Raw genomic sequence first — 26,022 nt, 5'->3', positions numbered from 1 at the left:
TGAACTGCACCAAAAAGAATTACTCCTCCAGGTCATAGAGCAACTTTTAGTGTTGTTATGTAACCACTTCATATCCTTAAAATATCTACAGTGATTGCTTACTTTGTCAGGAAATATGCCCTAAATGGTTTGACTAGCAGTGGAAAAGGAGCGTGTTAAATGGCTGATTTCAATGTAAGTGTTAATGTATCTATTAAACATCTGCCATTCTCCATTTTTCTCTCACATTACCAGTAATACTGTAGTCTTGAGAGAAAACTCAACTTGCGCCGCATCTTGTTGAAACGTCCCTGTCCAAGGTCCTGAAATCTGCTTTCCCAAGCATGCGTCATGTGACTTCACCCAGCACTGCCTAGCTCAGCACCAAGCCTACTGGTTTCTGGAGATTTCATGTGAGAAAGGACGAACCCCGAACCCCTTTCCCTCTCATCTTGCGTTGTTTATACTGTTTTTCTTTACCCCTTCTTTTTTTCATCGGATAATGTGGACCTTCAAAGCGCTCGGAGTATGACAAAAGATTTTAGGATGCTGGACTTGTGCTGCTCGTATCGTTCCTGTCTTTTTACTTAAATGCCAACACGGTGAATGCGTCGGACAGAGTGGACAAGCCTGCTGCCAGCGGTCCGCATTCACAAAGTCTTGTAATTCTTGGTTTTATTTTCAGACTTCAGAAGGATGTAACGACCGAGCCACCTTGCGCAGCTGAAGTCTCCTCATCAAAATGCAGAAGGGAATACGACTTAATGATGGTCATGTCACCTACCTGGGGCTTTTGGCGAAAAAGGATGGTACGAGGCGAGGGTGCTTGAGCAAAAAGAGCTCGGACAACACGAAATGGCACACAAAGTGGTTTGCTTTGTTACAGAATATGCTCTTTTATTTTGAGAACGAGTCCAGCTCTCGACCCTCGGGATTATACCTGTTGGAGGGATGCATATGCGACAGGGCGCCTTCACCGAAACCTTCACAGTCAGCCAAGGAGTGTTTGGAAAAGCAGGTATGGAGAGAGCGCGCGCGCGCGCGCACACACACACACACACACACACACACACAGTCTTTCTCTCGCGCGCGCTCTCTATCTTTCTCGCACTGCTTTATTGTTTTTCAGGCTTCGTGTTAAAATATTGACGAGGTGCAACACTGAGTGTAAAATTTGCTGCAAGCGCCTTTTGAACTATTTCATTCGCGAACAAAGCGCTTTTTATGCGTATATTCTTTATATCCAATCTCATGATGACCTCAAATCCAGCGCAGCAGAATAGCACGAGGTTCCAGCTTGCTGTATTGCACGTTATGTAATCCATGCATGGCATTAATGATGAGGTAACAATATTAACACCTAATGATATTACAGCAGCCCTGGCACTGGGCTCTGCAGTGTTTTTGCTTTAGGTTGCAGCAAACCCGAGCTTGATCCCCCCCCCCCCCCCCCCCCCCCCTTATTATTAGTGGGATAGTTTTCAGTGGTGCATGAAATGCAAATGGATTTCTCCTCTCATCATGGCGATGCATCTGTATCCTGGTTGGTCACATATTTTGCTTTTGACTTTCAGTCATCATCTTTTTGACGTTTTAGGGCGGAGAGTGATATACCTAATGCTCCTTCCAATAAAACATGTAAAAAAAATAAATAAAAAAAAGTTGTTGTCTCAAGGTTTCCATCTTGTGGTGAAATGATGAAATTACAGCTGAAGCAGGAGAAACAGCAGGGTGCCAGTGTTCAGTCAGCTCTGATCTAGATGACCTGAATGAAGTGAATCAGCCTTATACTAGGATTTTTTGGTTGATGTTTTATCACTTTTTATGCAAGTGGAATCTTTGATGAAGACTCTATTACACATTTTTCTGGTATTTTAAAGACTACATGTTGCAGGATTTACTGAAATCTGCAAATGAAGGATTCACTTGACCTTAAAGGATCTCCTCTGGCTGCATCTTAACCCAGCAAAACATGAGAGTGAGGAGCAGAAAGGTTGACAGGTCTGTTGACATTGTTATTTTGGCTAAACAGTCGAGGAACATAATGCTTCACCGCCACTGGCTCTCCTCTCCTCTCTCCAGGCTCTGTGCCTGACTCTGTCGGCAGGGCTGCAATCCAAAGCGAGTCCAGGCTCTTCCTGTGAACAGCTGCCTTTGTGCTGACGAAGCAGAATGCAACACACTGGCTAATGTTGTGCTCTCACAGTTGCTCTAAAGGCACCCAAAAAACCTCCCTGAAAGAATTTGGAATATTTTTTATTTCAGTCAGCAGTGCTGTTTCCTCTGCACTGTTTTAAATGTGAACGTGCTGAGCGACTGAATTCACAATAAACTTGAGAGAAGATGCTTGGATTCGCTTTTGTTCTGTGACTCCTGTTTGCGGAGAGTGAAAGCACCGAGAGGTGCACAAATAATGAATGACTAATGTGACTGATATGACAGGCTGCTGAAGAGTTGGCTCTCACTGTAAACAAACAAACATCCTTAACAAGGACAAATAAGAGGGAGAAAATATCACCTCTATCTCCTATCCCCACCTGGATTAACGCTTTTGTGGCAACGTTTCAACAATCCACCATAATCCCTACATTATATTTATCCTCAAATGCAGTTAGTGTGAAAATGATAATGCATTTGAGCCTGAGGTTTCTATGGCAACCCTTATTTGCATCCTAAAGAATGATGCAGTTGGAAGAGGCGGGGTAACGGAGAGGAGAGAAGTAGTGTGTCGCATCTCTTCTATTAATGCAAGCGCTATCTGGGCTAAATTTGTTCCTTGCAGTACCTTGGAGGGGTCAGCGTCCATTTATAGAAAAGACAGCTCGCTCACACTGGGAAACAGCAACACCAGTAACACAAACTGTACTGTAAATCAAAGGATCTGACTAATACGTAGCAGTAAATTATGATAACCTGGTGATGCTGGTATGAGGAGGCTCCTCATTAAAATGAAAGTGGAGTTATTACCAACACTTAGTCCTCCAGGGAATATACCACCATATAGATCTCATTATAGGATTTACCAAAGTCCTTTTACTGTATTGCTGCAATAAAACTGAGCTGTTTATCAGTCTGTAGCAATTATACAATACAAAGGAATTATTCCACTCATATCTAATGAATTATTTACCACTCATAACCACAGCACAGCAAGAGTGACAAGTCAGTGTTGTAATAAAAGATCAAAAGCAAATAATAGCCATGTATCTATAAGTTTGATCAAGGCCCTATCAATCTTGTATATCATATCTGTTAAGATCAGTAATGATTTTTAAAGGTGCATGACTCAGCCATAAACATAAAACAGGAAGCAGACAGTGTGCTTAACATTGCTTCACACCAGACACTCAATGCGCTCTTAGAGAGATCATGAGGGAAAACTACAACAACATGCATGCCTCTTTGCCAGAAATAGATTTTCTTTGACGGTAGGATGAATACCTAATGAATGTGAAGATGGAAGAGCAGTCAGCCATGAATAATGATCAGTTGCAGGTTGATAGGCGCCTGTTGAACATCTGCAGGCCAAAGATTAGAGTCTGGTCTCTCTCAGCACGGCTGGAACGGTCAACAGCAAAGGTGACGTTCACTGATGGGAGTTGTGGTTTTGTCATGGCTCACTTTCTGATGTTTGAGTAACACATATATGTAGCTCTCATCAAACAACCTTGGTAGAGATTATATAAACGTAAGAACTTTTAGAATGAAAACTTTCCTTGATATGAGAATTTTTTTCACTATTTCTAAAATATAAAATATATTTATTAGCAGTTGTTTGGACACTTTATTTTGTGTTAAAACAGGCTTGGACCCACTCTGTGATAAGTGTCACAACACCTGAATTTTAAACTAGTTTAAATTTAAAACTAGTATAAAAAAAAATACTCAATGTCTCTTTCAGCACCACATCAAAAAGAAAAAAGTCCTTGGCTATTTTTTTATTTCTTGACCTGCCATGATAACTCTAGTTACTTCTTGAATGGCAGGGACTTATGTCTCTATATGAGAGTATGAGAGTATTGCAATAACATATATTGCAATTAATTAGTGGCCCCAAAGTAAAACTTTGTCATCACCAACTTAATCAGATTTTTGAAAAATGGGATTGATAAGCACACAGACTGACCAACACTGTCATAAATGTAGTATGCACCTGACAACTAAACAAATGACATAGTTCAAATCATAATTAAATGGAAGATCTTCCTTTTCAATCCACTGGTGCTGAGTTATTATTCTAGTACCAAAAAGTTTAATTTGGATTTTCAATATTATCAATAATTTTATAAAGAAATAATACTTGGTGTCTGTGTACTTATCCACTATTAGCATGCAAAATATCAAATCTCCCCTATTAGACAACCTTATTTTGCAAGCCCACCAACATCACTATATTTGACGCAAATGCAATATTTGCTCTTTTTTCCCCATTTGTGTCATTTAACCATTGATAGTGTTAAACTGTAAGATTGCAATACTCATTACTAAGTAAAGGTTTTGTCAAAAAAATGTATGAAAGCAAAAATATTGAAGTAAAAGTTATAATGTACTTAGTATCAAACATATAAGCACTTATTATTATGCAGAATGGCGCCACACAGTTCCAAATAGATCGTTTGTTACTTGAAAATCCAAAATTTGACCCAATGAATGACCCATGTTTAACCTATAAGATATTTTTAATGACTTCATTAAAAGAATAATTAAAAATGCTAAAAGTACTAATGCTAATAATAATAATAATAACAACAATAACAATAATAATAATACATCATTTTCAGTTGAGCTTCAGTTGCTAGGAAACAGGTATTGCACAGTTATGTAATTGGCCGTGGCTCCAGCCTCCATGTCTTATGGCATTTCCTCCTGGGAACCAGAGACATCCCAGGAACTGAGCTGGGGGAGGCTTCCCTCACTGTGCTCCATCAATTGCACTGGTGGGCGAGGAAGATGTGGCTTCCCCAGGCCCTGTGTGGTTTTAAATCACCCGCTTGATGTCGGGAGCAGCAAGGCAGTGGAACAAACACAAAGACAAAAGCAGAGGAGAAGCTTCACTTAAGCTGCTATATAATAGATTTATCTAGAAGGTATGCAATAATGAATGATCCTTTCTGTGTGGAACATATAACATGTCAGGTTAATGATAGTCCTGTTGTTGCTAACAAGAACCCCCCACCCCCCACCTTCTTGTTTGTTTCAGTATTATTTCACTGTCAGCTTCACCCATGAAAACCAAAAGGCGCTCGAGTTACGCACAGAAGATGTAAAGGACTGTGATGAATGGGTGGCTGCAATATCACACGCCAGGTAAAGTCACACATCAGTGAAATGTGCAGACATGGCAATTAGAAGTTGAATTAGCCTGTAGAGGGTAAGTAATGTTTGACTGCTCAGTCTGCAGGGGATGTTGCCATGGTTTCATAAGTGGGGTTAAAATATGAGGAACGACAGAAAAATGCTTTGTTCACAAGAAAAACCTGATTGCTTTGATGTGAGATGAAACTACATACACTGATGTGAAATTCATTAGTCAAGCTATGATACAAAACCGTGTCTGTGTGTGTGCGTGTGTGTCTCTGTGTTTTTGCATGTGTTACAGTTACAGAAACTTGGCCAACGAGCATGAGACTCTCATGCAGAAGTATCTTCATCTGCTTCAGATTGTGGAGACGGAGAAAACAGTTGCTAAGCAACTTCGACAACAGATAGAAGATGGGGAAATAGAGATTGAAAGGCTTAAGTCAGAGGTAATATTCACTGTGATGCCATTATGCTGAGGAGGACGGATGTAAATAAATTTGGATGCATTATTCAGTTGCAGCATTCAAATTTTGCATGATTTTTTTTGCACAATTTGCTACAAATGTCACACTTCTTCTCAAAGTCACACCTGAGTTAGACCTAAAAACACCTTGCTACAATCAGTTGAATTCACAACGATGTCAGGATCTCCATTTTGCATCGAGGATAAGCGTCGATAAATACATTTAGAAATCACACAAAAAACTCTTAGCCTCAGATCTTGACTTATAATATAAGATTCAGTTTTCTTCAGTATCAAAATAATCCAGGTGATTTCTGTACAAAGCAAGAAAATAACACCCAGAAGTATATATTTTTTTAAAGTTAGGATATTCAGCAAGGTTTATCTACAATAAATTTTCACCTGTCTTCATCAGGTTTGTTGTGCAGTTTAGAACATAATGGCATAGATTTTGGGGGGTAATGCAGGGCATACACCTCGCTAAATACTAAGAACATATGCATTTGGTCCTTCGATCATTTGCTCAAGTGTTTGACACCCTCTAGTGGCTGTGGTAATAAGGTAGGAGCAAAGGAGGAGTCAGGTGGCGTAGTGTAAAGAGCAATAAAGTCTGAAACAAAATGTACCTTTGCCACATTGCTATTTTAGCCCAAACCAAGACCTGTTTCTAAACTTAACCAATATTTTGCTGCTTAAACGTAACCTAGTAGTTCTCATTCTATCATTTTTATTTTGTTGGCAGTTGAAATTCATATACTTGTTATATTATAAATGGCAGTAGAAAATAATTTAACACTGGGTACACATGTTTTTGTAAACAGACACAGATTGTAGATCTGCATTATATTCCTATTCTGATGGTAGACATTTTACTGTTAAAATATCCAAGATTTTGTCCTCTTTGACTGAACCACAGTAATAAAGGATTACATGATTTTCCATCTATAGAAAAATGTGTGGCAGCTACACACAATATCAGTCAGACCTGCTGCAAATAGACTTCCTGAGGTGGCACAATATATTTACACCTCTTCTTGTATCGCACACTTGTTCTGAAATGTGTCCGCATCCTGTCCTCTCCCCTCATCCTGCCAGCACAACAAATAACTGCTGAACCAGTGGGGAAATTATGGATTATGCTGATTATTGTTATGTTTCTTTCATATGTGTGTAAAGTAGTGCGAGCGGACAGAAATGGAAGCACTGCTCCGTCACAGAGAGAGAGAGAGAGACATGTTCAGGCCAACCTCGCTCCACTTTGCATCTCCTCTCAGAAACAATGCCTCCAATAGGGCTGCGTTCCCAGCTGTATTCTTCAGATCAAATAGTCATTTTACTTTAATGTGCAAATGTGATGCTTGAAATCAAATTATCTGCTGAATATGCATGAACATGGCTTTATATTGCATCTCTTCTATTAAATGCAATGACTATTAACTCTTTCACCATCTACAAAGTAAAGGGAGACACTTAGCTTCAAACAGTTGAAGGCAGCTCCAGTCTAGTCTGTCTTTGTTTTGTCAGCAGCCTGTTTACCTCTTGTCAACATGCAGGACAGTTTGGTACAGAGTGCATTATAATGACCAATGTAAATAAATATTGATTCAGAGGTACCAGCCAAGTGAACACAGCTACTTTAGTCAGGCTAATGTCTCAGTGTTGACAGTACTCACGGGTCCTGTCCTGTTGACTAAGTCACTTTGTTTACATGCTGGTACAGTAAGTGAGAAGAAGAGAAGTGTGTGAGTGGGAATGATTAGTCTTTCTTCTGGTTCCCTCTGTGCCAGATCTCTGGGCTGCTCAAAGACAATGAGAAGATCCATGCCAGCCCAGCAGCCACCCCATCTGATGACGACTCAGAAATCAAGAAAATCAAAAAAGTAAAGCGCATGGTTCAAAACTGTTGCTTCATTTTTAGAGTATCTTAAGATGCTGAGAAACTTACTGCAGCTTTTAAAATTTTAGGTCCAGAGCTTCCTGCGAGGCTGGATCTGCAGGAGGAAGTGGAAGACAATCATCCAGGATTACATCCGCTCGCCACATGCAGAGAGCATGAGGAAGAGGAACCAGGTGGTGTTCAGCATGTTGGACTCGGAGGCCGAGTACGTCCAGCAGCTTCACATCCTGGTGAACAACTTCCTGCGACCGCTCCGCATGGCGGCAAGCTCCAAGAAACCGCCCATCACCCACGATGATGTCAGCAGCATATTCCTCAACAGGTTGGATCCACTCTGCAATTCTCTTCAATTAATAGTCTTACAAAATATAATCATCATAAAGGGTTTTTTTTTTTAAATACATTGGCGCTATGGAGCATTGTTATTGTGACTTGAGCACATACAGCATGCTACTCAACTGATCGCCAGTTGGCAAGCACAGCCTGTATTAAAGAAGTGGTCGAGCCTTTTGGTCTGAAAAAGTGAAGTCAATGCAGATGTACCCTTCACCTGCATTCTTTCTTATTGCCAGCAGGGGGCGACTCCAATGGTGGCAAAACAAAGTCAGATTGTATCAGGGAAATGATGCTACCTCTTGCTTGACTTATATCTTCAGTAAATATTTTCCTAATGATTTTATGGTCTCAATCACTTAAGTGTCATATCTTCTTCGATATAGCATGATGTTCATTTTGTAACTTATTGTCCCATTTAGAGTAAAATAGATGACATTCTTGTAGTAAGGGACAGCTATGGCATTAAAGTAACCTTCCAGCGGGGTGCTGTCGTAGTAGCAAACCAGTTGTTGTCCTGTAGTAGACAGTGGGCTCCTTTACCAATTATGGAAGCAAACATTGTTAGCAGCGAATTTGCCATTGTAGCCAGGACCTAGGTGCAGTCATGTTGCCAGTATAGGTGGGTGTGCATTGCACCCTCAGGTTGTCAGTAACATCTAAACTCTCACCAAATGTGGCCACTTCAGGCTCCAAAAAACCTAGATGGCGACTGGGTGACAGGTACTCTTATTTCAACCTCAAAATAAATCTAAATTCCTATGGAGAAAGCTCATGAATGTAGAAATATAAATTCTAAGCATGTCAAAAAGATTTCAGCAAGATACACATGCTGTCAATATTAATATATATATATTCATTTTAATAGTTTTTGGTCCCCTTTCGGTCCAAAATCTGTGCTAGACACACAGACAGTACAATGGAGTCCCTAATATGCCTGCACTTTCATTGGCCTATTCAAAATCCACCCACACACTCATCCAATTACATTCATGTTCACAACCCGCACACCCATGCTTTTGTACACAGTCTGGTGTCAGGGCTTTCCTTTACCACAATTTCACCGAATGTTGCAAGAATTATGAACACAAAACCTGCATTTGTTTGAGAGGATAATTATTTTATTCTTTCTCTTTTTTCAGTGAAACTATCATGTTTCTACATCAGATATTTTACCAGGGCTTAAAGGCCAGAATAGCGAGCTGGCCAACATTAGTGCTGGGTAAGAAACATTTCATTTTCATGACTTTTTTTTATAATGGAGCTCTATTAGAGTGTGAAATATGATTAAAGGTAAAATGCTCTACAGAAGACACCCTCAGTATTGTTTGTGTCGTTGTTATAATATCTTGGTATTGTTCTCTCTGCAGCCGACCTGTTCGACATCCTGCTGCCCATGCTGAACATCTACCAGGAGTTTGTGAGGAACCACCAGTACAGCCTGCAGATCCTGGCTCACTGCAAGCAGAACCGAGACTTTGACAAGCTGCTGAAGCAGTACGAGGCCAAGCCTGACTGTGAGGAGAGGACTCTGGAGACCTTCCTCACCTACCCCATGTTCCAGGTGAGCTCATTTGTCTCACTGATATACACAAGTAATAAAGGCAGAGCCATTTGTTTGCTGCAAAGCCGCAGCCGGGAGCCAGATTTTGTCGTTAATTCTGAGCTCTTGCAGCCATTCTGGGCAAAGTTCTTTTCTCTATATAGAAATGTTACCCTTGGGTCGTATAAGTCACCAACTTAACACTAGCTATAATACTATACCTATGCCAATGAAACCCAGTTGTAGCTGTCTGTAGAGCAGTTGGCTGCTTTGTTTCCTGGATGTCTTTAAAGGTAGTCCATGATCCAAATGTAAACAAAAGGGAAGGCCTGTCACCAACATGCAAAACTGTAATGTACAATGATAATGCATTGCCAAGATAAATGACAGGTCTTTCTCATCTCTAGAGAATTCTTGAAAATTATTTATTAAGTGAACCTGTGATTGATATGGTCACTAGTCTTAGTTTTAAAGTCCATAGCCATTTTATCTTGCTCTCTATATCACTTTTATGCTCTTTCACTGCTTGTTAACATTGAAGTTACACATTATATTCGGTCATGATCTGCTGTAAACATGTTTTACAGAAAAATATCCTGACATTGAAAAGAGAATTGCACACATTTTGACCTATTTTCCAGCACTTTTAGTGTACGCTTATAGTTTTTTTCATGTTTTATTTATTGTCCTATCATATCATAGACTGATTTCAAGCACTGTTTGGTTGTTCTATTATCTAAGGCTAAGCTTAAGATGAAAGATCTGCCCACTGGCTCTGGAGAAACCTGATGTCCAACTCTTATTTATTTTTTTCTTGTTCTAGATATATCTGTAGGTCCTCAGTGAGGATATACTCTGAAACTGAATGATAAATGGTGGTGCCAAGTTTTGGCGTACTGTCCAAAATGGCAAATACCACATACAGTAGGATTAAATAATAAATGTAACTAAATTTGACTAATTTCCACTTTAGCCAAAACAATATATTCAGTTTTTTTCAGTTTATGTGTTCTGGCCTCTATCCTGGCCATCAGGACCCGCCTCCTTCTTGAGCACTCATTGGCTCTCTGAGCGATGTCCCATACTGTAGCATCACTGATCAAGAACAGAAACAGCAGGCATTTGTCTGCTTCTGCTCAGAATATCCCTGTAGTGTTTTTCATGTCTATAAAAAGCGGTTGTTTTTTGGAGCTCAGGTTTTAATAATGGCTCCTTTCTGGCAAGCCACGCAGTTTCCCGACAGTCCACTCTGCTGGGGCCTACTGCAGGCTGTGCTGTGTTGATAATAAATTTTGCTGATGAGTGTAGATTGTGCTCTCCACTGATCTACTTCTCATTAGTGTATGTGCACGTTGGCACGTGTATATTCCCGTGTGTGCACCCGTGTTGTTGTTGTTACATTTATGCCTGCATGTAAGCTCTTATATTTGAGTGTGACTCCCCTGATGCTATCTTGTTGTCTTGCTATTCTGACTCTGTAGATTCCCCGCTACATTCTTACACTCCATGAACTTCTGGCCCACACACCCCATGAACATGTAGAGAGAAACAGTCTGGACTACGCCAAATCTAAGCTGGAGGAGCTTTCCAGGTACTTCTGTTAAATTTAAAGTCAAGACCAACACGTTGTCTCAATTTAGTGACATCACTTTATTGACATAAGGCGCATGGATTATTTGTGGGAGGAGTCATGTACTTTCATCAAAAAAAAAAAAAATTAGTTATGTCCTGCATTTATATAGGCTACATAACCATAACCAACCATAACCAACCATCACAACCATCTAGCAAAAACAAAAATTATGCAGTATCATGAAAGTAGTTCACTTTTTTTTTTTTGCAATCGTGGTGAAACATAAAACATTTTAAAGACAATATTTACTGTATAGAAACAGAGAGTACATTTACCCTTTAAACATGCAGGGTTGTAGGGATTTTAAGCCCTGAGTAGTATCTTCAGGGCAGACTTTATATAGCCTAAGAGACAAAATTCAGGTCTAAGACTTCTTGTGTTTCTTGCACTCTTACATCATTTGTGTGTCTCATTTAAGTCTGGGCGATTTGGTCAAAATCCTTTATCTTCATATATTTATTTATTATATTGTCATATCTCCCAGTCCTGTGTTCCATACTGGATCGTTGCAGTCATATATAGCTTCAATGGGACTGATTAAATGTGCCTTTTCCCTAGAATCATGCACGACGAAGTGAGTGAGACGGAGAACATCAGGAAGAACCTGGCAATAGAGCGCATGATCGTAGAGGGCTGTGAGATTCTCCTCGACACCAGCCAGACATTTGTACGACAAGGTAACGCCTGCCTTCGAGTGCTGCACTTCAGATCCAAAGAAGCCTCCAATTCAAAAGAATTGTAGGGGAGGGGGATTTCCTGTCTCTCCGTACCTGTCTGACAGCCTGATCTCATATCTTCAGCCCTGTGTTGAGGGCGGAAATACTCAGTTTTTATAGAAAAACCCCAGTTTAAAAAAAAAAAAGGCCCATCTCTCTCTCCCTCTGGGGAACAACATGTATTCCTCAGAAGGAGAGTCTTTAATTTCCAAATGTAATTAGACTTTTCAGAGGCAAACTGATGATGAATCTGGGACTGTAAATGTCACTCGTCCCCAACAGGCCTTGATGGATGAGGAGAGGGAAAACAGAAATGGTGGATTATTTAATCCTCAGTATCTCATGTGACTGTACATGTATTTTTATATAAAAGAAGGCAAGACAGGCAATTTGATATCAATTCTTTCTTTTATTCAGCTTCTCCTACTCCTGCACCTTTTTTCGAAATTTTACCCCACTGCTTTTGCCTTTTTCCACTCACATATGTGTCTTTCTCTCTCTCTCCTTCTTCTATTTGCACACACTCTTATATTCCCGCATACAGGGTCTCTCATCCAGGTGCCGATGAGCGAGAAGGGCAAGATCACCCGTGGGCGACTGGGCTCTCTGTCTCTAAAGAAGGAGGGGGAGAGGCAGTGCTTTCTTTTCTCCAAGCATTTAATCATCTGCACCAGGGGTTCTGGGGGAAAGCTTCATCTCACCAAGGTGGGCCTGCACTGCTGAGCAAGCAGTGGAGCTGCTTCTTATTTCAAACGTCACAATCGTACTGCACCGCACCGCAAAAACCCCTGAATCTCAGAGCTAAATTGAACGGATTAACTAACAAGAGATGAAAGCTACAGGGTTAGTAATGTCATGACTTTTATCAGTGGCATTGACCGCTTGAGCTACATGCACTAATACAAGCCTGCACACACACAGGCTCATTGTACATGACTTTGATGTGTGTTATGGAGTGGTTGTATATTATTACTCAACATTGCTCAACATTAAAAAGGGTGATTGATTGAATTTTAAGTCTGATATGATACCAAAAAGCTTTCGGCTAAATGCTTTACATATAGTTACAGTAAAACTATGCGTTCCTTGTGAGATGTTCTAAAATTGCAACTAATTTTTTGGCGTCTTGGTGTCAGTGAAAACAAGTTGTGAACACCATACTAACATATCATCATACAATGAACCTACACATCCAGCAACTACAGAGTAACATTATCATTTATTAATTAATCCTTCATTAATTATTAATTAATATATATTTTTTTGTCTCTACCAACACCTGATTTTTAATATCTGGCTCTTTATCTGCTAAAAGATCCACTGTGTTTTACCGGCTTGTTCAAATTCTTTAACATAAGTATAAAACATATATATATATATATATACTGTGTATATATATACATTTTGAAATCATGCATAATTTTTCGCATTCTCAGTCAACTGATGAACCTTGATCTTTGTGTTGTGAATGTATGGTATCTGTTAAGTTACAGCATGTAGCTGGAGTGTTGAAACTAAGTATATATTGTATGTTGTTTCCAGAATGGAGTAGTCTCGCTGATAGACTGCACTCTTATGGAGGACCCTGAGGGGACAGATGATGAATGTGAGTGTTTTATTCATATAGCAGCTTACAGAGATATGCATCATATGTACCATGTGTGCTAGCGTATATAATGTATGATTACTAGAGTGTGACAGAACTTATAAATGTTTTATAGTTCATATTTGGAACAGTTGAAAAAGTGCTCCATAGAGAGGCAGTGCCACTAAAGACTAAGTGAATGTCAAATGATGAGTGATGCCCCTATTCTTAGCCTAATTTTGATATTTCCTTCATTTCTGTAAAGGTAATATGAATACAGTTTAAACACTTGACATATATGCTATTTATGTTGTTATTGTTATAGAGAGAGATTAAGAAAATGACTAGTTATGTAGTTATTTCTTTGTGTTCATCTCCAAGCCAAATCAGACAAGAGCGGCCAGGACATGGAGCACCTGGACTTTAAGATTGTCGTGGAGCCGAAGGACAGCCAGTCATTCACAGTCATCCTGGTGGCCTCCTCCAGGCAGGAGAAGTCTGCATGGACAAGTGACATCAGCCAGGCACGTCAACATGCATCACAGTCTCCAGCAGTCAGAGGGATAGCCGAGGATGTCGGAAGAAAGCCTGCACGTTACAGAACTCACTAACATTTCCTCTGTCCTCTTTGTTTACTTCTGCATCTGTCCCACAGTGCATAGACAACATCCGCTGCAATGGGCTGATGATGAACGCCTTTGAAGACAACTCAAAAGTCACAGTGCCACAGATGATCAAGTAAGCCTTATTTTTTATATGTATATGCAACTCTTTGCATTTTCTTCCTCCCCGCATTTATTTTTAATTTGTTCAATTTCTTTCTTATTTTCTGAGCAGGTCAGATTCAAGCCTGTACTGCGATGATGTGGACATTCGCTTCAGCAAGATGATGAACTCCTGCAAAGTGCTGCAGATCCGATACGCCAGCGTGGAGCGCCTGCTGGAGAGGCTGACCGACCTCCGTTTCCTCTCCATTGACTTCCTCAACACCTTCCTGCACTCTTATCGCGTGTTCACCACCGCTGATGTGGTGCTAGACAAGCTCATCACCATCTACAAGAAGCCCATCAGTGCCATCCCTGCTCGGTGAGTCACATTGCATGTGCACAGATTTAAATGTTGCAAGGCTGTTGACAGCATCACCAATAGACAGATATACCTTATTTAATATGTTTGGCACCCTTCCAGACTTTCCTGCATGAAGATGAGATTGATCTATAACGATGTGAAGCTTTGTTGTCCTTTCATCAATACAAGGCAGGAGCCAAGGAGTGTCCTGGATATTTTTAGAGCCAGAAGTTATTCATTTATATCTGTTGTATCATATGTTTATTATTAACATGATATCAGTATTTCATTTTTTAAATATCATGGTTATCTTCAGTACTGGTATATATCGCAAAAACCCCTTATGTGAAAAATACTTTTTGAAATGGTCACATGATTGATGACATATAAATATATGTGAAGTTAGTTGCTGAGTTGTTTTTGTATGAGGAATACATAGTATGATTAGTCGACTATTTGATTATTTTTTAACAGCAAATGGTGAGAAAAGAAAATGCTGTTTTTAGCCTCTTGGATGTGGAGATTTCCTGCTTTTTATCTCTCTCTCTCTCTCTCTCTCTCTCTCTCTCTTTTAATAAGATATACATATATATGTATATATATACAGTATATATATATATATATATATATATCTTATTAAATTTAATATAATTGGGTTTTGGACTGACAAAACAAGACATTTAAAAACATTACTTTGGACTTCGAGAAAATGGGATGGACATTGTTCATGATTTTTTTTTAGCATTTTATAGACCAAACTGTTGATCAAATACTTTCAAAATATTAACGCCAAATGAAATGACAATGAAAATAATGGTTTGTTTTTAGACCTTAAAAGATAGATAAATCGTTATTTGCATTATGGGATTGGAAAAATTGGTTGAAAAGATTGGCAAAATTTGACCACGTCCTTTCTAGCCTGTTTCCTAGTCTTTCCGAGTCCAAGGTCATGCCAATGAAGATAACTTAAGCTAAGGAGGGATGTGAGGAGGCTGAAATGTCCTGATGGTGTTCAGGGATATTTGTTATGTGCTTTACATGTGGCAGAGTTATTGTTTGTATACAGTATGTGACACTGTAGCAGTGACATCCAGTGATCTTTGAGGCTTTGTGTTCACCTTTAGGGAGTTTGTTTTGTTGCTTCATGTGAACACAGTGAAACAGCAGATGGAGCAGCAGAGGAAGACACGCTCTAGTATGCTTCAGTATAACTGTGCGTGTGTTTGTGTGTGTATTTATGTGTGTGTTCACTGGTCGAAGGCAGTAATTGGGTCCAGTCTCTCCTGCCTGCCTGGGAGTGTCTCAACTGGGCTCTGTCGCTCTATGGCAACCAACCTCGGTGCTGCAGGACCCCACCCTCCCCTCCCTCCCTCTCTCATTGTCTGCAAAAGATCCATAGTGTGAAATATTGACGGAGTGTTGCAGTGGGGCTAACTCGCCGCTCCGCAGGCCTAGAGTGAGGGCCCCACTGTAGGGTTCAGATCACGGGGAGCTCCCCATGCCCACGCCCTGCAGCATGCTCTCCCGTGGTGCTTGTCATGTCACTGTGAGACACCTACACTTGGCTGCTTGTGTCAGCAGTGGCCATGCGCACTATCACTCGCTGTGCTATTTATGGGAACCTGTGAGGTCGCCAGGAGGGTGGCAGGGAGTGGGAGAGGTTTTCTGCAACACTGCAGCTTGTATCCTGCTCTAAAACGACGAGACGCGGCTGCAAAGAGACTTCTGGTTGCTGGGCTGCATAAATTATTTAGGAGGTGTTGTGTATTTAGCTAAGCTCTTAAAACACAGATAATGGTTACCAAATATCAAAGAAACATATTCCTATTTCCTGAAATTAAATGCATATATCCTCCCTTGATGCAGGTCCCTGGAGTTATTCTTTGCCAGCAGTCAGAACAGTAAACTCCTTTATGGAGAGCCTCCCAGCTCCCCCAGGGCCAGCAGAAAGTTCTCCTCTCCACCTCCTCTTGCTATCGCCAAGAATTCATCCCCAAACCGCCGGCGCAAGCTCTCCCTCAACATCCCCATCATCACTGGGGGCAAAGCTCTTGACCTGGCTGCCCTTAGCTGCTCCTCAAATGGCTATGCAAGCATGTACTCGTCCATGTCCCCATTCAGCAAGACCACCTTGGACATCAACAAACTGTACGTGTCCAGCCCTGTCTCGAGCAAAATCCCTGATGAGGGAGAGGACAAGAAGGACAAGGTGGAGGATACCTCAGTGGTCAAACAAGGTGGGTCAGCAAGTGCCAATCATCAGCCGTTTTTGATTTGCAGGAATTTGCAGGAATGCGTTTTTATTGATCTGTGTGATTCTTTCATGATACAGATCTCTCTGTTCGAGAAGAAAGTGACAATGATCAAAATCAGAGTGATGACGGAGACCCAGAAGCCTCTCCCACCAAGTCACCAACCACACCAAAAAACATCAAATGCAAAAACTCCTCAGGTACAATGTGTCCTAAACATGTGCAGTGACATAACTCACTGCACAACATGCCGCCAATCCAATGCACCAGTCATTTCTACATTCATTAGAGCCCTCAAGAAACAGACAACACAATAAAAACAAGGCTTGTAGCTGACAATATTCTTAGCAAAAAAGGCTGTTATTTACAGTCTGTAGATTGTGGATTAATAGTTTTATATGGAAACTGAAACTCTCATCTTACAATGGTCAATTTGTTAGTTTCTTGTGCAAGAAAAAAGAAAAAAACAGCCTGCCACTGTAAAGCGTAACTCATATCAAATTTAAATTGGTCATCATCGATGATGATGATCATGTGGGGAAAGCCAATGCTTGGCTTCAGTAGGTGTAAGGGAAACTTGTGTCATAGCAACTACATCAAGAGCGTGTTTTCCCTACCGCCCCCACTAATGAGGTTGTTTCACTGGAGCCAAGATTATCTGTGCCTTCTAAATCTTATGATAAAATCACACACAATAGAGTACAAAGGAATCTATTGTGTGTAGTGAAGGATTCACTGAATTTGTGCAGCAGTGACTGTCTCACATGGTGTAGGGTTCTCAGGTGCTTGTGATCTGTCCATGTTCTCAGGATTTAAACATAGCAGACTGCAGAGAATCTGTTGATTCCTCTGTTATGCTGATATTTGGTGGCTATATTTAGCTGCAACCATCTTGAATATCAAAGCCTCTTGTAAAGGAAAGTCTAGAGGGAAACTGTTGTGTTGGTCTGTAGTGCCCCCTAGTGGATGCATGCGCAACGAGCAGCAGGTTGCTCTGCAGTCCATACAGATTCAGTTATACTATAAATACCCTTTACCAACAGATTTCATGTCATTTTTGTTTTTTGTCATTTTTGAGCAGTGTGTTATGTAACTCCTTAAACTGATTAACCAAAAAATGTACATGCCATCAAAATTAATCTTTAGCCAGTTTCCAATGGTTTATTTTCTCTTTATATGTGCTTCCCTGCAGAGTTCTCCCTGTTTTCCTACAACAACGGCATGGTGATGTCCTCATGTCGAGAGATGGACAACAACAACCGCAGTGCCCTGTCTGCTGCCTCCGCCTTTGCTATTGCTACAGCTGGAGCCAATGAGGGCACTCCTACCAAGGAAAAATATCGGCGGATGTCCCTCGCCAGCACTGGTACACACATTTCTGTTAGCGCTAAGCTTCAAGAATGCCAAGAATTGCAAAACTGCACCATGTAAGATTGGCTGATTTTAGATGGATGGATTCTCCAAACTTTGTTGTTCTCTCTTGTCAAAGCTCTATCTATCATAGTGATGAGTGATTCAGTAAAAACTCACTTGATATGTTTTCTGCAGGCTTCCCAACAGATCAGAGGAATGGTGACAAAGAGTTTGTTATCAGACGAGCAGCGACTAACAGAGTCCTGAATGTCCTGAGACACTGGGTGTCCAAACACTCGCCGGTAAAATATCCCAACTATTTATAGATAATTTATAGATAGTCAAATTCATAATAGGCACAGTTCATAACCTGCTGGAACACTGCCATATTACACTGGTTTCGTTTGCATAATTATACTGGTTCTGAAAGTCAGCATCTGTGAAACGCACATTTTACACCTTTTTCTGCAGAATGTTTTGATTTTTGATTTGATGTGTGTAACTCTAATGATCTTTTGACTAAACATAAAACTTGATCTCCATCATCCAATCAGTTTAAAGTTCAAAAACAATAATGTTAGACAACATAAAATCAAAATTCTTGTCTTGGAGTTGTCGTGATTTCATGCATGTCCCGGGATGCCTTTTGCATATCACAAAAGCAGCTGCTGAACCATGAAGTATTATATCATTGTGCATCATCTGATTTATCTTTGGTAACGTGATGTGCAAAACCCATTTCATTGCATACAAAACTGCATATGTTCCACATAGTTACATTATTATTATACTTACAGACAGTCCTTTGTTTGAAGACAAGTGAACATTTTTGATGAAAAAGTAGACAAGAAAACTGTGCAAGAATTGGTTCACTAAATAATAGAAAAGAAAACTCTTACAATAACATCTAAAAAGCAAATACTATCACAAGTTGGTTATTGGTGATAAAAGTAGTTATACAAAAGTTTTGAAAACGTGTGTGTGTGTGTGTGTGTGTGTGTGTGTGTGTCTCTCTCTCTCTCCAGGACTTTGAGAGTAATAATGAGCTGAAGACAAAAGTTATTGCCTTCCTGGAGGAAGTGATGCATGACCCTGAGCTGCTGACCCAGGAGAGGAAAGCAGCAGCCAACATCATCAGGTATTGATGAGTGACTTTAATTCATTATATAAACCCAACATTTGAAAAGGTGTTTTATATTGGACATGCTTCAGAGCTTGACCTTCACTTTACTGTCTGTCAGGACTCTAACTCAGGAAGATCACGGTGACAATCAGATCACCCTTGAGGATGCGACACAGCTGGTGAGTGAAGTCAGCTGCTGTGGATAAATATTTAGACTAAGGAGGCAAGATTATAACAAAAATATAAAAATATTTACACAATTCTACAGGGAATCCAGAAACACATTGATAGGCGACATGCCACCATACCTCAGCACTTTATTAACCCTTTATCAGGCAAAGAACTGTATTTGGTAACTTCAGCGGATATCCAAAATAAAAACATTTAGAGAAAAAAGTTGCAAATTTACTAGATTAAAGTGGCGGCTCTACAAGAAAAAAAGTCGCAGATTTAAGAGAAAGAAGTGGGGAAAAAAGCAACTTTTTTCTCGCAGATTCACCACTTGAAATCTCGTAAATCTGCGATTTTTTTCGCGCAGATTTGCCACTTTAAATCTCTTAAATCTACCACTTTTTTTCTTCTAGATTTGTCATTTTAAATCTCGTAAATCTGCGACTTTTTCGCGCAGATTTGCCACTTTAAATCTCTTAAATCTGCAACTTTTTTTCTTGTAGATTTGCCATTTTAAATCTTGTAAATCTGCGAATTTTTCGCGCAGATTTGCCACTTTAATCTAGTAAATGTGCAACTTTTTTCTCAACCCCATTTTGATATCCACTGAAGTTACCAAATATAGTTCTTCGCCTGATAAAGGGTTAAACTGGTCACATAGTAATTATCCAACATGCTCTAGTTATTGCTTAATGCTCAATGTTCACCGGACAAATACTGAATTTGGGAAAAACCGCTGCATCTACCTGGAACATCTTACAACATTCACTCAAACTCACCACAATTACAACTACGGGCCAGTTTAAAACTATGATAACCAATAACTCTGCCTTTCACTACAACTGTTTTGAATGTTTTTCAAGTGCTTTTTCTGTGCTGTTTGTTCTTCATTGTGTTTTTTCTGTACTCTCAACATCATTGCAAATGAGGGGTTGCCCTCAATGATTCCTCGAGAAATAAATAAAGATAAATGAACACAATGTGAAGCTCATCCTCATTATCCAATTTTCAAATGGATCAATCAGAATATTGTTTTCAAAATACATAATTTGGCTGATTTCTCCATGTAAGTTTTAACCAACAATCCACAATCCAAAAATAGTATTTTTACTATCACGGAAGACTAAGAAGGGCAAAGAAATATTCAAATTTCACAGAGGAATTAAAATGAGATTTACAGAAATTCGGTGGAATTTCTTCTTAAAAAATTACTTGAATGATAAAAAATGGCTGCAGATCAATTTTTTGTTCCTAATAAAATTAATCGACAAGTTGTTTCAGCTCTAATCCACATTGACTTAAAAAAATAGCACACTTGAAGTGAAATTCTGAGGTCCTGTGTGTCAGCATCGTATTACCAAATGGCTTATGAATAACATGGTAATTTCTTAAATAATTTTGAATATTATCACTACTATTTCTCGTCATTTCATGTCACTGCCCTATGAGACGCTCAAAGCAAGCGCTACCAATGTCTGGTGAGGTAGTTTAAAGAGTAAAAAAAAGTCTTGAGTGGATGAATGGATCAAACAAACACCACATTCACCTAAAAGACTGCTGCTTGCGTCCCGTGTGAAACCAAAAGAAAAAGCATTTCTAATAAGCATAACACTTAAGAATTATAGTGTCATTTACCTTCATCAGATTAACTTTTGAGTATTTATGCTCTGTGTTTCACTCACCTGCAACTTTGTGCCGAGTTTCCTGGTACAGTTTTACAATTTTTGGGCTAATTCGTTTCTCTTAGATGGGAGAAGGGAAGGTCGAGCCCTTTGAGAACCACTCTGCGCTGGAGATCGCAGAACAGCTCACTCTGCTGGACCACTTGGTCTTTAAGGTCATCCCATACGAGTGAGTGCCATCACGTCTGAACTGTGAACATGTCTGTGGCCAAGAAGAACACACGGACCAATTCAGTGTCTTTCTTTTTGTTCATCTGTTAATAGGGAGTTCTTTGGCCAAGGCTGGATGAAAAATGACAAGAATGAGAAGACGCCGTACATCATGAGAACAACAAAGCACTTCAATGATGTATGTTCCAATCAACACAGCTCATCTGTAACTTTCAGTAATCATCCGATTGTAATATTGAGTAAATAAACCATTTGTTTGTCTTTCCTCTACAAGATAAGCAACCTTATCGCCACAGAGATCCTGCGCTGTGAGGACGTGGTCACTCGGGTGGTGGTCATAGAGAAATGGGTGGCTGTAGCCGACATCTGTCGCTGTCTCCACAACTACAACGCCGTGCTGGAGATCACGTCCTCTCTCAACCGCAGCTCAGTATTCCGCCTCAAGAAGACCTGGCTCAAGGTTTCCAAGCAGGTGTGAATCTCCTTATGATTGGTTTTTAAGGTTTTTTTTGCTAATGTTCTCACTTGTTATTATTGTTTTGTTTTTTTTATCTACTGCTGATTTTAATGTGTCTGAGTTTTCTCTTAGTCTTTTGTCTATTTTGTTTCTGGTTTCTGTAGCACTTTGAGATTTCTTTATGAAAAGTGCTTTACAAATAAAATGTATTATTATTATTATTATTATTATTAATTGTGTTCTTGTTTACCTTTTCTCCCAGACTAAAGCATTGATTGACAAGCTGCAGAAGCTGGTCTCATCAGAGGGAAGGTTTAAGAACCTGAGAGAGGCTTTGAAGAAGTGAGTTCAGTTCAAGGACATAGTTTTGTATCAGATCAATAAAGCAAGCATGCTGTACAAGTGGATGATGTGTGTTTTTTTCTCCACCAGCTGTGATCCTCCCTGTGTGCCCTATCTGGGGATGTACCTCACAGACCTGGCTTTCATTGAGGAGGGAACGCCAAACTACACCGAAGACAACTTGGTCAACTTCTCCAAGATGAGAATGGTGAGATGTTCACTGACCTGTTGCATAAAAGACTTAGTGCAAGAGAGTGTTTTACAGACAGAACTCACCTCCTGTTTCTCATGTTTTTCAGATTTCTCACATCATCAGAGAAATCAGGCAGTTTCAGCAAACAGCATACAAAGTTGACCTACAACCAAGGGTAAATAAGTATCAGAAACATAAACAAGTGGTGCACCACCTTTGTGACGTGTGACATTTTAAACATAAGCTTTGACAAATGCTCAATCAGTTTCACAGCACACCTGACATTTAAGGTGCTTTTAAAGAGCTGATCACAGAAATATGTTCTTCGGGGCACTCTTATGCAGAGCAAGTAGAGTTCAAGTCATTTAAGTTCTATTTAAATAGCCCAACATCACAAATAACACATTTCCCTACATGTGGCTTTACAATCTATACAGCATATGACACCCTTTATCCTTAGACCCTGGACCCCTCCTTACGGTTGTATTAAAATCCTTAATTTAATTTCATCAAAGAAGCTGTATCTACTTGCACCTCTACATAGATTAACCTTCAGAGGTCTGAAAAAAATAATTATCCCCTAGTTCACAAGATAATGCAAAGGTTAAAAAAAGATTCTGAAAATTTTAACCTGATGTTGTGAAGCAGAAATATCAGTTTTTCTGCTTTTCTTTCATGTTAACCATTATGTGTTGGTACCACTTGGTGTTTCAAACATCCTGACAGAAGAACTGTATGATAAACTATAGCGACTGTGAGACAATTATCATGATAGGAAATCAGAAAGAAAAAGAAAAGAAAAATAATATTAATGCCACACAAAAATAGATTTATTTGTCCATACATTTTCTTTTTCTTGTTTTTCTATAAATTAATGAATTGCTGGATAGTTATCTTCATCAGTCCTGGTCATAACCTATAGAAATGTGATACTTGTGATGATGGGTCACAGTAAGTCATCCTATATTTAAATGGATCACAAACCAAAATGGTTGGGAACTAATATTGGATACCTTACCAATTTTGTATTATGTGAAAAATGTAAAGATTTTTTTATGTGAGAGAGACAGTTCCTTTAACTTGCTTTTCTGTGTTTTTTTCTTGTTCCAGGTAGCCCAGTATCTACTGGATAATAGCTTTGTTCTGGATGAAGAAAGCATGTACGAAGCCTCACTCAGAATTGAGCCTAAAGTGCCCAACTGATGGGGAAGTTGGTCCTCCACATTATTTTCTCTGTTAATATTACACATCAGTTAACATACACATCAACTTTTGTATAGTTGTACATGTTTAAGATATTTGCTCTTCTGTACAGTAGATGTTTAAGGATGTTTGAGGTTGTTTGACGACACAAAACCATTCAGTGTATATTTTTTCTTTGTTACCGTTGCCATAACGCCACCTGCTTTAAGGATTTTTTTGATTTATTTTGGGGTATTTCAAGCATAATAACAGAGGTCCCTTGGTTGAACACAACTGTGTCTTCTTAGTGACCAATGACATTATTTTGCATCCATTCATACTGTGTTGACTTTGCACTTTCTGAGCACTCGTGCTGCCGGCTGTTGTTCTCTTCGCTTGAGTTTCATCCTTGACTGAGTTTTTCTGCAACCAATGTAGCATTGTAAAAATGTAACTGCATCAAATCAGGTAAAAGAGCACAGAGAATATATCTGTATTAAAAGATAGGGCACAATGATCAGTGGAGATGACAGCGAGGTACCTGAAGCATAACTGCCTCTGTGCTTCCCAAACCAAAAAAAGAGAGGGATTTGTTTCTTAATTTCTGCTCACTACTCTAAAGTCAGAGGTTCCCAGACTTTTCATACTGACAGTGTCATTGTGGACCAAACTATGGCTGGACGGGATGAACCCTAAAGGGAAGACAAACCTATTAATACTGAGCTTAATCAAATGAGTTTTTGAATAACAGTCTACTACCATGCTATCAGCTCTGTAGGTTTTACTTAGTAGAGAAAATAGTGCTTTGAGCCAAGTGCTAACATCAGCATGCTAACATGCTCCAAATGACAATAAGGTCATCTTTGTTTGGTGTATTAGCATGCTAACATTTGTTAAATAGCACTAAACATAAAGTACAGCTGAGGTATAGTATCAGAAAGTACTGAACCAGTCAAAATTTTGACATGATGAAAAGATAAAAAAGAAGGGATCACTCGAATTATCATAATTCATATTCAGGGCATAAAAGTCTGTACCAAGTTTGGGAGCAATCAATGTTCCCAGGGTCCTATGTTCAATATTCTGTTAAGACACTTTAACCCATGTCATATTAAATTAATACAGACCCAAGTAACATAGGACTCTTTGTCATGTTCCCATTATGTGCCATATAAATCATGGGAACTTAGGATCTTGGGAACGTAGAGGACCGTGCAAAGCACTGGGGAACATAGGACCCTGAGAAGATAGGACCCTTTGCCATGTTTCCATTATGTGCCATATATATCTGAGAAACCCTTGAAGAGCAACACATATAGAACTGGGGAGAATATACAACCCTCTGTCATTACGCACCATGTAAATCTAGGGAACATAGGGATGACTGCCCAAATTCCAGGCCAATTTGTCAAACAGTTATTGAGACTCACAAATGTTTGAACCTCATGGTGGCACTCGAGGAAAAGTTAAAGGATCACTAAAGCCAGTACGCTTCTGGAAAATGTGGATCTTTGCACAAAATTTCAATGCAATCCATGAAATAGTTGTTGAAGTATTTTAGTCTGGATCAAAGTGGTGGTGACAGACAGACTGCTTAAAATCACCATACTGTAGGTGAGAAAGTGAAAGGAGCTGATTAAAAATGCAGAACAGACATTATTTTGTAATTATTAAGGGTTTTTTGTAGAATCCTACAGTTTCTTTCCTCCGGTAGGAAATTGTCTGAGCTCTGGTAACAGGGAACCTCTGTTCTAAAAAAACATTACTTCATTGACCTAAATTTGCCAATTTTTTTTATTTTTTTTGTAAACAGAGGTGAAACATTAGTCATCTGACTTTACAGTGACACTTAAAATATACCAATACAGTACAGTGAGTTCTACCCATGTTCAAATTTCATGTTTCTTGGTTTTTAGTTTAACTCATTAAAAAAGCTACCACGCGGTGGAAAGTGTTCGGCGATACTTCTGTAGAGTAAAAGGTTGTTGCTCTTCTGTAATTAAAAGACAATCTGTCCTTTTTGCTGTTCCAGTGATTGTGGAACGTGACTGTATATCACTCTGTTATATGCATTGCTGTTTAAAACTATGATAAAAACGTATGTGAATGACCTCTGCCTGCAGCATTCAAACACTATTTTTGTAGTAGTATAAGAGAGAGTGACCTGCTCTTTATATGAACATGGGAAAGTATTTTGTACTTTGTTGTTAATTCACCTCACTGAGATGTGCTGTACATTTTGTACATGCAACCCTGCATATTTCTCAATGTGGAACAGTGTAATCCTTTCAACAAAAAAAAGTTGTAACTTAAGCTTAAACACAAATGCTACAACAGTGTGGTCCTGAAACCATGACTTAGCGGTAGGAGACGACTTCAAAGTGTTTTGCATTTATACTGTAATCCTGTCTATAACCATTTCTGTTAGCAGGAATATAGTAACGTAGTGCTTATTCTGTGAATATTTGTATGTATTTTTACTATGTATGTACAGTACACTTTTGAAGCTCATGTGGCAGGCATGCAACACCTTCACAGACAGAATAATACTATATACTTATACTGTATACACTTATAC

At 39.4% G+C, this 26,022-nt stretch overlaps 1 protein-coding gene across 1 annotated transcript; it reads left to right on the top strand.

Annotated features, from left to right (window-relative positions):
* The first annotated feature begins 242 nt into the window (after positions 1-242).
* Positions 243-25,554, top strand: rasgrf1 (Ras protein specific guanine nucleotide releasing factor 1). Its single transcript, XM_059335370.1, has 27 exons — positions 243-997; positions 5,180-5,286; positions 5,579-5,726; positions 7,531-7,623; positions 7,709-7,962; positions 9,116-9,195; positions 9,344-9,537; positions 10,998-11,107; positions 11,708-11,826; positions 12,410-12,570; positions 13,408-13,471; positions 13,832-13,974; positions 14,106-14,188; positions 14,288-14,536; positions 16,385-16,755; positions 16,851-16,970; positions 17,963-18,136; positions 18,319-18,425; positions 19,149-19,261; positions 19,365-19,425; positions 21,165-21,268; positions 21,364-21,448; positions 21,545-21,742; positions 21,990-22,069; positions 22,160-22,277; positions 22,369-22,437; positions 23,373-25,554. The coding sequence occupies exons 1-27, from the start codon at positions 722-724 to the stop codon at positions 23,463-23,465; spliced, it is 3,774 nt and encodes a 1,257-aa protein (XP_059191353.1). The 5' UTR covers positions 243-721; the 3' UTR covers positions 23,466-25,554.
* Positions 25,555-26,022: the final 468 nt, after the last annotated feature.

The sequence above is a fragment of the Centropristis striata genome, chromosome 6 (assembly GCF_030273125.1).
Source record: "Centropristis striata isolate RG_2023a ecotype Rhode Island chromosome 6, C.striata_1.0, whole genome shotgun sequence".
In the NCBI taxonomy this organism is placed as follows: domain Eukaryota; kingdom Metazoa; phylum Chordata; class Actinopteri; order Perciformes; family Serranidae; genus Centropristis; species Centropristis striata.
The sequence above is the reverse complement of the archived record's forward strand: the minus strand, read 5'-3'. Positions and strand labels throughout refer to the sequence as shown.

Excerpts from the sequence above, each read along its gene's own strand:
- rasgrf1 (XM_059335370.1), top strand. The coding sequence starts at position 722 with ATGCAGAAGGGAATACGACTTAATGATGGTCATGTCACCTACCTGGGG. Across the intron at positions 9,196-9,343 it reads CTGGCCAACATTAGTGCTGG|CCGACCTGTTCGACATCCTG; the intron begins GTAAGAAACATT and ends TTCTCTCTGCAG. Across the intron at positions 21,449-21,544 it reads CAACAAAGCACTTCAATGAT|ATAAGCAACCTTATCGCCAC; the intron begins GTATGTTCCAAT and ends TTCCTCTACAAG.